Source organism: Mobula birostris, chromosome 15 (genome assembly GCF_030028105.1).
Source record: "Mobula birostris isolate sMobBir1 chromosome 15, sMobBir1.hap1, whole genome shotgun sequence".
In the NCBI taxonomy this organism is placed as follows: Eukaryota; Metazoa; Chordata; class Chondrichthyes; order Myliobatiformes; family Myliobatidae; genus Mobula; species Mobula birostris.
Genome location: NC_092384.1, coordinates 59,798,452 through 59,811,967, shown reverse-complemented (window position 1 = coordinate 59,811,967; position 13,516 = coordinate 59,798,452). Strand labels below are relative to the sequence as shown.

The window sequence follows — 13,516 nt, the reverse complement described above, 5'->3', positions numbered from 1 at the left end:
GAGCAAGAACATGGCAGACCAATTGAATAATTACTTTGGTTCTGTCTTCACTAAGGAGGACATAAATAATCTTCCAGAAATAGTAGGGGACAGAGGGTCCAGTGAGATGGAGGAACTGAGCGAAATACATGTTAGTAGGGAAGTGGTGTTAGGTAAATTGAATGGATTAAAGGCAGATAAATCCCCAGGACCAGATGGTCTGCATCGCAGAGTGCTTAAGTAAGTAGCCCAAGAAATAGTGGATGCATTAGTGATAATTTTTCAAAACTCGTTAGATTCTGGACTAGTTCCTGAGGATTGGAGAGTGGCTAATGTAACCCCACTTTTTAAAAAAAGGAGGTAGAGAGAAACCGGGGAATTATAGACCGGTTAGCCTAACGTCGGTGGTGGGGAAACTGCTGGAGTCAGTTATCAAAGATGTGATAACAGCACATTGGAAAGCGGTGAAATCATCGGACAAAGTCAGCATGGATTTGTGAAAGGAAAATCATGTCTGACGAATCTCATAGAATTTTTTGAGGATGTAACTAGTAGAGTTGATAGGGGAGAACCAGTGGATGTGGTATATTTGGATTTTCAAAAGGCTTTTGACAAGGTCCCACACAGGAGATTAGTGTGCAAACTTAAAGCACATGGTATTGGGGGTAAGGTATTGATGTGGATAGAGAATTGGTTAGCAGACAGGAAGCAAAGATTGGGAATAAATGGGACCTTTTCAGAATGGCAGGCAGTGACTAGTGGGGTACCGCAAGGCACAGTGCTGGGACCCCAGTTGTTTACAATATATATTAATGACTTGGATGAGGGAATTAAATGCAGCATCTCCAAGTTTGCGGATGACACAAAGCTGGGCGGCAGTGTTAGCTGTGAGGAGGATGCTAGGAGGATGCAGGGTGACTTGGATAGGTTGGGTGAGTGGGCAAATTCATGGCAGATGCAATTTAATGTGGATAAGTGTGAAGTTATCCACATTGGTGGCAAAAATAGGAAAACAGATTATTATCTGAATGGTGGCCGATTAGGAAAAGGGGAGGTGCAACGAGACCTGGGTGTCATTATACACCAGTCATTGAAAGTGGGCATGCAGGTACAGCAGGCGGTGAAAAAGGCGAATGGTATGCTGGCATTTATAGCGAGAGGATTTGAGTACAGGAGCAGGGAGGTACTACTGCAGTTGTACAAGGCCTTGGTGAGACCACACCTGGAGTATTGTGTGCAGTTTTGGTCCCCTAATCTGAGGAAAGACATCCTTGCCATAGAGGGAGTACAAAGAAGGTTCACCAGATTGATTCCTGGGATGGCAGGACCTTCATATGAAGAAAGAATGGATGAACTAGGCTTGTACTCATTGGAATTTAGAAGATTGAGGGGGGATCTGATTGAAACGTATAGAATCCTAAAGGGATTGGACAGGCTAGATGCAGGAAGATTGTTCCCGATGTTGGGGAAGTCCAGAATGAGGGGTCACAGTTTGAGGATAAGGGGGAAGCCTTTTAGGACTGAGATTAGGAAAAACTTCTTCACACAGAGAGTGGTGAATCTGTGGAATTCTCTGCCACAGGAAACAGTTGAGGCCAGTTCATTGGCTATATTTAAGAGGGAGTTAGATATGGCCCTTGTGGCTACGGGGATCAGGGGGTATGGAGGGATGGCTGGTGCAGGGTTCTGAGTTGGATGATCAGCCATGATCATAATAAATGGCGGTGCAGGCTCGAAGGACCGAATGGCCTACTCCTGCACCTATTTTCTATGTTTCTATGTTTCTATGTTCTTTTTTCTTCCCAGTTATTATCTGGCCGACTGAGTATTTATAATATCTAATGTTTTAAATTCCAACAACCAGAATTTAAACATTTTGCTTCTTCTTTTCACTTTTTAAATTTTTATCTATAATTTAAATTACTTTGGACTTGTCAGCAATAATGTTCTATGGTGTGACATACTATATAGTCCAAAGACACTGTTTGGGTTAAATTTAACTTTAAAAGTATGATTTTAAAGGATAGTTTTTGGAGGTTTGACTAGCGATCAACCGGAGTGAGGATGTAATTCACTCAGGTGTGCTGATTAACTATTAAAGGCAGTGACTCAAGCCAGATTTTTGGAGGCTTGACCAGCGGCCAAGTGGCATTTGGGATTGATGAGCAAAAACAAATTAAAGTAATGCAGGGACAAACAGAGTGACCAGCATCCGAGTAGAGAGAGTCAGAGTGAAGATTTTGAGCCTTTAACTCTTCGAGGCTTCAGCAAAGAAAGGCTTCAGACAGGGAAGGCAAAGACAAAAAGTTGTAGGTAGAGGGTCCCCCACCTTCTTTACAGGTGGGATAGTGGAATGTTCCTCTTGTGGGATGTGGGAAAGCAGGGAGACCTCCAGTGCCTGTAACAACTACACCTACAAGAAGTGCATACAGCTGCAGCTTTTAACAATCTGCTTTAAGGAATTGGTGCTGGAACTAGATGAACTCTGGATGATTGGGGAGACTAAGGTCATGATAGATAGGACACATAGAGAGGTAGTTACACCCAAGGTAGAGGTCACGGGAAACTACTGCCTGACAGTCAGGAAGGGGAAAGGGGTGCAGGAGCCAGCAGCAGAGTACCCCTGTGGCCATCCCACTCAACAACAGGTATATCACTTTGGACACTGCCTTTTACTGCTGCTCTTATTGAAGACCGATATTGGTACATCCTTGAATATGGTTGGACGTGGAGATCAAGTGGAAAAGTGAATGAGGTACAGGGTTAGCCAAGATCTTATTAAGTAGCAAGGCAATTTTGAGAATTTATATGTTTTTTTAGACCTTACCAGCTATTGATATTTGCTTACAATACATGTCCCTTTTAAAAATGTTATTTCTTTCAGGTATTAGTAAAATACTATTTGAGTGACAAAAAAGTACAGTACAGAAACAGGCCCTTCAGCCCATCTAGTCCCTGCCAAACCATTTAACCTGCCCACTCCCATCAACCCACACCACGATCATAGCCCTCCAGAACCCTGCCATCCACGTGTCTACCCAAATTTCTCTTAACCGTTGACATCAAGCTTGCACCAGCAGCTCATTTCACACCCTCACGGCCCTTTGAGTGAAGAAGTTTCCCCCTCATTTTCCCCTTAAACTTTTCATCTTTCACCCCTAACCCAAGACTCTTGGGTTAAAACTCAAACTCAGTGGAAAAAGCTTGCTTGCATTTAACCTGTCTATAGCCCTCATAATTTTGTACAACTCCATCATATCGCCTCTCAATCTTCTATGTTCCAAGGAATAAAGTCCTAAAGTATTCAATCTTTCCTTACAACTCAGGTTCTCCAGACCCAGCAACATCATTATAAAATTTGTCCATACTCTCTCAACCTTGTTTACATCTCTCCTGTAGGTAGAAAACTGCACACAATACTCCAAATTAGACCTTACCAATATCTTATAAAACTTAAACACAACATCCCATCTCCTGTACACAGTACTTTGATCTATAAAGGCCTATCTGCCAAAAGCTTTCTTCACGACCCTACCTACCTGTGATGGCACTTTCGATGAATTATGGACCTGTATTCCCAGATCCCTTTGTGCTATTGCATTCCTCTGTTTCCGACCGTTCACTGTGTAAGACTTACCTTGGTTAGTCCTACCAAAGGGTAACACCTTGCACTAGTCTACATTAAATTCCATCTGCCATTTCTCAGCCAATTTTTCCTGCTGGTCCAGATGATATTTTAGTGTTTGCAGTAAAGAATGCCATACATTCCTGAATTATTTTAACTTACTGTTCTAGTGAGCATATTCAGGATGTTTGTTGCTGCTCTCCTTCACATGCTGTCTCATCTGCTTTCTTTCCTTAAAGACTGGAACTATAGTTGGCTGGAATGACAGTTCAATTTTGGAATGACACCTTTTGTCTCATTATTCCCTACTTGATAATGGATTTGAGTTTCTATTGTACAAGACTATGATTGACCTTTGTATTTTTAAAAATGTGTTCTGTAAATGATTTTGTTTTAGACGTTATTAGCATATACCCACAATTATTTAACTCTTTCAGTATGCAACCTTTTCCATTGGAAGTTTGACTCATCACCAAAGGCACCAGATATGGAACTACGACTCCCAGGAGGCCGTGGACGACTGGTGAGTTTTCGCGAGAGTTTAATAGTGACGTAGAGAGGAACGAACTTGAGGAGAGTTGTTGTGGTAACCGATTTGCAGGCGGAGGCTGTGTGTTTGAGGGCAAGAAACACTCGGGATGTCGGAGACCGACCCAAAGACGGTTCAGGATCTGACCGCTGTGGTGAGTGAGTAAGGCGGAGGGAAGGAGTCAGGGACGTGGTCAAGCGACCGTCCGGCTGGGCTGAGGCAAGAGCGACGCCGAATGTAGGCCGCTCCCCACTCCGCGTTTCTTTTGCATTTGTTTCCTTGGCTGCAGATTCGCTCAAATGTATCTTGCGACTAAGGAACTGCGGCTAACACAAAGTGTACAAAATAATTTGTACGAAGTTTCCGAAATGGTTTTAGGGAAACTCCCATTTAATGTTAACAAATTTCACGTCACATGCCGGTGATAATAAACCTGATTTTGATTCTAATATTTGTAAAATAAGTAAGGCTAGATCTCCATATTCATACGGATTTTTATGCACAATTTACACTTCTATCAGCCGAATTTTTTTAAGATAGTGGGCTAACGTGCAAATTTGTTTTTGAATACAGTATTTTGTTTTGGTGAATAAAAAGAACCGTATCCAAGTTTGCTGGCTGTGGATACAATTCTTTGCTACTTTTGAAAGATGCATTTCCCTGTAGTTGAGTATCTTTGCTTGTGGTGTTGTGCTGCTGCTGTTGTCTCAAAACTATGGGTGAGCGGGTATAAAAGGGATCTGTATAGGATTTTGCTGGACATGTAGCAGAAAGTGGGATGCTTGGCCCAACCAGTGCACGTTGGTGTTTATGCTCCACTCGGGCCTCATCCTCTCCATTTTTCCTTCTCCCTCAAGACTTTGCAATTTTCCTTTGAATCTGTATGATTACAGTTACCAGTCTAGATTCCTTGACTAGCATCTCTCAAACCACTGTCTTCCCACAAAAAGGAAGATATTGATAGTGGACATAATGGAGCATCACCTGCCCATTCCCCTCCAGGTTGAATACCACCCTGACTTGCAAATATAACTATCTTTCTTCATTTTCACAGAATAAATCCTGAACTCCCGATCCTAATGGTATTGTGGAATCACTATAGTAACATGGGAAGTCTCTTCATCAAAAATGTTTCCAAGTCAATTAAGGATAAGCAATTATAGAATCAAGTAACCATATAGCATGGAAACAGACTCTTTGACTCATTGTGTCTGTGCTGAACATTAAATATCTATTCGGTCAATGTCATTTTCCAGCACTTGGCCCATAGTATGGTGAAGTTTCAGATTTTAAATACTTGAGTGTTGTGAACTGCCTATCTCCACCACTCGGGTAGTGTTTTCCTTTAATCCCTTCTAATTCTTCTTTCTTTTAACTTAAGCCTTCAGGTTTTCAACATCACTGCTAAGGGGAAATATTTCTCACTATCAGTCGTACCTATGTCCCTTATAATTCTGTATTCCCATTAGGTACCTCATCTGCTCCGAAGAAGGCAAATCTAGCCCACCCTGGCAAAACCCTAGTGAATCAACTCCGATTCCTTTAAAGTACAATCACGTCCTTCCTAAAATGTGGGCAGTCTACTCCAGTTGCAGCCAAATATTTTGTATGACATAACATCGCTGGTCTTGTATTCTATTGTCTGCTTAATAAGGTCATGTACTTGTAGTATTGTCTTCAGGGACCTTTGGAAGTTCTTACAAAGGTTCCTGTATTTCTTTGCACTTCCATTGTGTATATCTGAATCTTCTCATCCTCCAAGTGCTTACAAATGCAAATTAATTAGCTCTTGTGTAGAACATTTTGTTCAGGGTATAAATTTTTTAAATGATACCAAGTTGGTAGAGGGAATATAACCTAATACAACTCTTATTGTGCTTGGCACAATTTTATGGCTAATTATGATAAAATTATCTTGACTCTTTAATGAAAATTAGTTTGCCAATTTTCCTGATTTCCAGAGTAGATCAGCAATGCACAAAATAAATGATAGCCTGTTGAATGCACAGTATTCCAAAGCAAATTGTTTTACATACCTAGAATGGTAGAATGTTCCAGTGTGGAAATGGACACATTTTGCTTTTATTTACAAGATTTCAATTAATAGAAGTCTTCTTACTTTGCCTCTGAATGCAAAGTTTCTGTTTTTGAATATTTATTTGCCTAATTACTCTTAAATGTCCATTACATTTCACCGGAAGCAAGCAAGCAGTTGTCACACAAGAAATCCAAATGAATATGGCCCTAGTTAATGTATTCTTTCCTTATAATTCAATCTTCACTTATCTGGTTATTATTTTGATAAATGTATGCTGCTCTGCTTCCAGGGCCAATACCCCTTTCCTCAGATGTGGTATAACAAGGGTTGGTATTTCCATAGTTTAATGTCTACCTCTTGTATTCCATTCACTGCGCCATTAGTCTTTTTGATAAAATGTCATGGAAAGTATTGAACTATCAGTAAAGACTCAACTAGATCTTTACTGTTCTAATTTTTTTGTTATTGTTCCTTTCCGTGCCTTCTGGTGTATGGGGCAGCAAACTCACTGTATTTTTTAGCATTTTTGTCTTTTTTTATGAGGCTGAGTTTCCAGCTCGACACCCGGCCAGCACAGATGGAAAGCGTGCAAGGTGCGGGCCAGATTTGAGCCCAGGACCATTTGCCTCAGTCTGTTGTGGATGCTACTACACCACCATTTTCTTTTTACCATTTAGAAAATACTTTAGTCTTTTGTTTTAGCCCATAATAGAATAACGTGAAAATGGAAAAGCATTAGGATGGGGATCCTATGTGAACCTTTTGCCAGAGCATCTGCAATGTTCTTGATTCTTCCCTGAAATTCATTTGTTCTTGTGCTCGTTAACAGATTCATCCATATTACTGTGGGAAAGTGGTTCCTTGCTCTCTCTGGTCAACTTTCCGTAAAACTCAAATCTTGGGGGCAGTTTCATGTATTTCCTTTTTGTACATGATATGGAAATGTAAGCAATCAAAATATTATAAATATTCATATATTGTAAGGCTGTTAATTAAATTAGGCTCAGACCAAATCTAATTTGGCTGTCTTTGGTTGTTCAAGGACATTGTTATAAGCTATCCCGATAACACAGGTATAATCTAGTCTGTTCCTAATCCATATTAAAGTTAAAATCCCTCATTAACACTACTGTCTGTTTCTGTATACTTGTTTAACCTCTTCATTTTCACACTTTTGCTTCACAACTACTACGAGGAGCCCATATACAATTGCCATAGGAATCTTAGATATTTATTTCTTTGATTCACAAACAAATTATAACCTGTGAAGTGATTGCATTGGTATTCCTACCACGGCCCTACCCCCACCCCAGAACTTTTCTGGTCACCGTCATTTTCCTAAATTCAAGGACATATTGCAGCCTCATGTATTTGGTTCCCTTAATACCAAGCCACCTTGTTGAAGTTTTAGTGATATCTGCCGTGTTATACTCTCCAAGCTGAATGTGCATCTGGAGCTTATTCATTTGTTTCTTGTATTTCAAGTACTTGAGTGACGACTGCCTGCTTGTGCTATAGACCCTAAATATTCCTTCTGATCTAATGCTTCTCTTTTGTCCCTGTTATTTTAATTCACGTGTTTTAGTTTTCCCATTGTCTGTTGAAATGAAAATAAGTTTTCTATAAGACTGGTCTCTTTTCATTTTGTTTTACAATCAACATTGCGACTCTGTTTCAGGCATCCCTTTCTGTACAAGTACTCACGTAAACAAGTGGAATAACCCCTGTTTTACTCCTGATGTAATGACTCCTGAAATAGAACCCCTCCCAGAGCTATGGGAATTTTTTTTTTAGTATTATTATTTGTTCTTCAAATTGCAAATGGCCCAGGTAATAATCCAAAGATTAATAACAGTAAGCTACAGTTCCTTATAATTCGGCTCCTTTCTCCAAGTATGACTCTTCCCTTAACCTGCTTTGTTGTAGGTTCAGGTGTATAGTTCAGTACTGGATCCTGATTCCTTCTGTTTTTGATTCTAAGCATCTAGACACAAAGAAATCAAAGGATTCTTTTTGTGTATATTTAGTTCTTCCACTGGAAGATTGACAGGATATGGAGAACATCTGTAATTTCAACTCCTTTTAGTACTTTCCAGTTTTGTAATGTTACTTTATTCTAATTCCCTCATAGTATTTTGATTTTTCTATATTGAGCCTGTGTCTGTACCTTACCTGCTCATTCTCATCACTTTCTCTACATCCCATTTGCGGGTGCCTAGGAAATTTCCATATTTCTTCTTCAGTTGTGCCTTCAACCAACTTCCGGTTGGCAGCCACATGGAGTAGTCGTAGAGAACGGGCGCTCCGTCCTACTTTTTATCTCTACGCTCCTTCTTTCCCCTTTTTTCATACCAAACTGTTGGACTTTTTACTCTTCCCTCTGCCTGTGACTATGCTCGCTTCACAATGACCTAGAAGAGTACTAAATCCGCGAAAAAAGACGACTTGGTGGTTGGCTTGACAGTAGAGGCTATCTCCATGCTACTAGACCAACACCGTGAGGCGCTAGCAGCCGAATTTAAATCTTCTTTCAGCCTGCTGGAAACGAAACTCGCCCAAATCCAATGCAAAGTGGAGGACCATGGCCAATGCCTACCCTCTCTCGAGCTCGCTACGGACGACCTGAGCCAGCATATCATTGAGCTGGAAAACATCTGCTCCAGCTTACGTGAAAACAATATCAAGCTAATGGCTAAAGTTACTGACCTGGAGGGCCGGAGCAGACGGCAGAACTTATGCATCCTGGGCCTGCCGGAATCTATTGAAGGTGGGCATCCTATTGAATTTTTTCCAGTCTGCTTTGTGAGATCTTCAGGAAGGAGACGCTCCCATTCCCGTCAGAGACTGATAGAGCCCAATGTTCACTAGCAGCTAAGCCGGCCCCAGGACAGAGACCGCGCCTGGTCATTTTTCGCCTGCAGTGCTACCAGATTAAAGATCTCCTGGTTAGAGAGCACTGGGTAAAGCCCGGCGGAGAGGGAAGCTAGAATACCACGGCCAGCAGATTCGGGTTGTGGAGGACTACTCTCCTGAAGGTTTGAGCCTGTGAGCTGAGTACAGAGAAGTAATGATGGAGCTGAGGGTTCAGGCCTTCCCTACTATATCCTGCACGGCTCTGTATCACACTTCCCAGCAGTGACAAGAAGTGGCTACGCTCGGTAGACGAAGCATGGAAGTGCATTGACAGTCTCCCCACTACACCGAATTCTTCATAAAATACTTTCCTCCCATACCCTCTGCCAGGTAATGTTAGCAGTGCTTGGATAGCGAAGTCTGGTCTGGCTTGGCAGGGTTAGGTACTGACTACCATGATAGGTGGAACAATATTCACTCAGACTTCTCCCCCCCCCCCTCTCCCCCCTCTCCCCCCCCTCTCCCCCCCCCTCTCCCCCCCCCTCTCCCCCCCCCTCTCCCCCCCCCTCTCCCCCCCCCTCTCCCCCCCCCTCTCCCCCCCCCTCTCCCCCCCTCTCCCCCCCCCTCTCCCCCCCCCTCTCCCCCCCCCTCTCCCCCCCCCTCTCCCCCCCCTCTCCCTCTCCCCCCTCCTACACTGCAAATATGAAAAGAAAGACCCATAAAGAATGACTACATCTGGCCAATCAAATTAAAGAAATAGACCAACAATATGCTCGAATTAAAAATCCGGAGCTGTACAAAAAACAAGTGGAACTCCAAACTGAATTTGATCTTGTTTCCACTCACCCAATTGTATGCCTACTTTTGAAGAGCAAGAGCCAGTTCTATATCCATGGTGACAAATCTGGTAAATTTTTAGCCAACCAATTAAGGGGAAATTAAGCTAAACAACACATCACAAAAATTCAAATGGAAAATGGAAGCATCACCTCGAATCATTCTGAAAACCATTCTGGTCAAGTCAATGGACTATTGATACAGAGAACAATCAGTTTGATAACCATTCTGGTCAAGTCAATGGACTGTTGATACAGGGAACAATCAGTTTGATAACAATTACGGCCAAGTCAATGGACTATTGATACAGAAGTACAATCAAATTTGTTAGACACTCCAGCCACCTTAATTAAAGAAAAGAATGTCCTACCTGGAGGAATGGCTCCATCCCTCCCCCTCCTGTCTTCTCCTATCATTTTGGATCTCCCCCTCCCCCTCCCACTCTCAAATTTTTTACTAGCTCTTCCTTCAGGTAGTCCTGACGAAGGGTCTCGGCCCGAAACGTCAACTGTACCTCTTCCTAGAGATGCTGCCTGGCCTGCTGCGTTCACCAGCAACTTTGATGTGTGTTGCTTGAATTTCCAGCATCTGCAGAATTCCTCGTGTTAATGCCCTATCTGGTTTGCTGGAGCCACAACTTAATTCATTCCACTATACCAGCTGCACTTGGATGGTGAGCACAGTGAAATTGCTGTTTTATTGCCAGTTCTTTTACAGATTTTCTCATTTATCTTAGCAATAAAATGAGAATGTCTGAGCTTATTGATTCAGGTAATCCATAATGGGGGAATCACTTCTCAATAATATCTTTACAACAGTATTATCAGTAGTGGATATAGCCTCTATCTGCTAAATACATCTACTATTACCAGGCAATATTTACAACAATGTACTCTAGGTAATTCTACAAAATCAAGTTGCAGACAATAAAAAGGTCCACCAGGCAAGGGGTTGGTTCTGAAAACACAAGGCATTCCCTTTCCAGCATTCGTTTTTTTCACATGCTGTGGCTCACTTTTCAACTGGAAATCGGTGCCACCGCCACCAGGATATTAACCATTTTTTCCTTGTCCAAATGTGTACAATTAACATAATCTATCAAGATAGATAAGAACACAGAGTGAACACAAACCTGTCCCACAGAGGTCACCCATAAATTGGTCTGAGGTTCAAGGTGGCAACCCATGTGGGACCATAGTTTGCGTTCTCCATCAGGGGCGTTCCCCTAGAATTTACGTACTTTCCCCCATATCTGGCATACCCGTCCTTAGGTTTTTGTCTAATAAGAGCTTGTTAGGCTCCCGAGGGGACTAAAAGTGTGGGGTGCAGGGCTGTCTGTTTTGCTCTGCACCAGTCCGAGCATTACCCTTAAATATCTCATCAGATTCCCCATTATGGGCTGCACATCTAATAATAGCCAAAACTCGAGGTAGCTGTAGAGATGTGAGTAAGTTGTTTACAAAGGCAGCATTACTAATGGGGGGGGGGCGGGCAGAGGAAGTCAGGAATCCCAGAGTTCTGTAGTCAGGGCATAACGGGAGTCTATGTAAAAGTCCGCACTTTAATCTGTTTGAGATTTATTTTCCACAGGCTTTTTCATTTTAAAATTCGAGACGTTAATCAAAGAGGCTTCCAGCTTAGGCTTGTACTTTTGGCTTCTCCACTGAAGCCCTCATTCAGGCTTTTTAAATTTTGTTCCAAATAGTTGTGGACTCCCTCTTCAAAGTCATCTTCATTTATGACTTGGCGTTTTTTTTAAGGTTTTCTACAAAGAATTGGTTCTGTAGTGGATTCTTCAAAATCAGAACTGAGTACGCTGTTAGACTATTCTGTTGTTGAGATTCAGGCACGAGTCAGAGCAAGTAGCGCAGCTTTCTGGCGGTGACAGCTGCTGCAAAGAAGACTTGTTCAATTACTTCACTGTCGTCACCTATCGCATAGCCAGAACAGTGTTTTCCTGCTGGATCCACAAAAGAGCTTCCATCCTCGTAAAACCTTGCCTTGGGCTTGAGGGGGTATTGTGGAAGGGATAGGAGAGTCTGTCCTTCTTTCATGGTGATCTCGGGGGGCGGGGGTGGGTTGGTGCAGTTGGTGTGAGCGACTTCATGGCTTGAAATTGCTCAGAGATGGGGTACAACGTCTTAGGTTTGGTCAATATTAAAAGAGTGTCTAGCAATTTTATCTAAAAATTTTATCAAATTATTTCATAATTTTATGAAACAATTCATTGTTTACAGGGATCTGAGAATCCCCCATTCCCTTAAACTTTATCAGCTAGATTCAGTCATATTGTCCTGCTAAAGGAAGGGCAAGCATCCCCGACTGAATAAAGTCCATCTTCAAAAATCTAAAAGTGTTGTGGGCATGGCTTTGCTCAATTTCTGCTTATATTACTGGGCAGCTAACATACGCTGTCTGATCTTTTGGTCTCATTTTTACAACCAACCTGACTGCCCAATATGGGTGGCAATGGAGCTGAACTCTATTAAGAATTTCTCCATCTCCGCACTTCTTGGATCCAAACTCTCTTTTCTTATGCCTAAACCAATTGTTAATCCTGTTATCAGGCACACCCTGAGAGTATGGGCTCAGCTCAGAAAGCCTAGTGGTCTCCGTGGCTTCTCTCTTTCAGATGATTATACTATATAATCATCTCTTCCAGCCTTCTATATGTGATCCAACATTTCAAGACTGGTACAGGAAGGGCATCAGGTGCTTTAAATATCTTTTTATAGACAACTGTTTTCCATCATTTGAACAACTGTCTGCAAAGTTTAACCTACCCAACACTCACTTTTCAGATATTTGCAAATTAGACATTTTATCAGCCCTTTGATATCAAACTTCCCCGAGGCACCGGACACATATGTCATTGATATGTTTCTCTGCATGAATCCATTGTGCAAAGGTCTAATATCTACTATTTGCAACAAGCTAGCGGTCCTGAGGCGAGCCTCCGCCCCCCCCCCCGACAAAATTAAAACTGCCTGGGAGCAAGATTTAAATTTCTCACTGTCAGACGATGTATGGATTCAGTTCTTAAGTTAGTTAACTCAACCTCTTTATGTGCCAGCTACTGCTTGTTACAGTTCAAGGTCGTACACAGGGCCCATATGTCTAGAACTGAATTATCTCTCATTTTAATCCCTGCTGCGACAAATGCAAAAGGGGTGAGGCTTCCCTTATTCACATATACTGGACATGCCCTAGCTTGGAAAAATACTGGAAAGGTGTTTTCCAAACTCTATCCCAAATACTTAATTATAATTTGGAACCTAACCCTTTGATTGCTCTTTTCGGCACCTCTGGAGAGGGGGACATGCACCTAGGTCCAACCAAACGTCGCACACTGTCTTTAGCCTCTCTTTTGGCCAGGCGCGCAGTCTTGCTCAGGTGGAGGGATGCTGCCCCACCCATCCACGCTCAGTGGCTCAGGGACATCATGTCCAGTCTACACCTTGAGAAGATCCATTATTCAATTCTCAATTCGGACATAAAGTTCCAAAAGGTATAGGGACCCTTCCTTGAAGATTTTCAGAATTCCCAGCCAAACTAAAGGTCCATCCTTTCTTTCTTTTCCTCTGCACATAAATCCCTGACTTCCAGCATTTCTCGGTGAAATTCTACGGACCCAGACTTGTAAACATACAGCAGT

At 42.2% G+C, this 13,516-nt stretch overlaps 1 protein-coding gene across 2 annotated transcripts in view; it reads left to right on the top strand.

The window, feature by feature from the left end:
* The window catches only part of hsbp1b (heat shock factor binding protein 1b), a 37,376-nt gene that overhangs the window by 16,652 nt on the left and 7,208 nt on the right, over window positions 1-13,516 (top strand). Inside the window, exon 2 of one of the 2 annotated variants that reach the window (XM_072279871.1) lies at window positions 4,042-4,127. In XM_072279871.1, the coding sequence (XP_072135972.1) occupies window positions 4,042-4,127 (86 nt within the window). The other variant, XM_072279872.1, reaches the window with a different exon arrangement.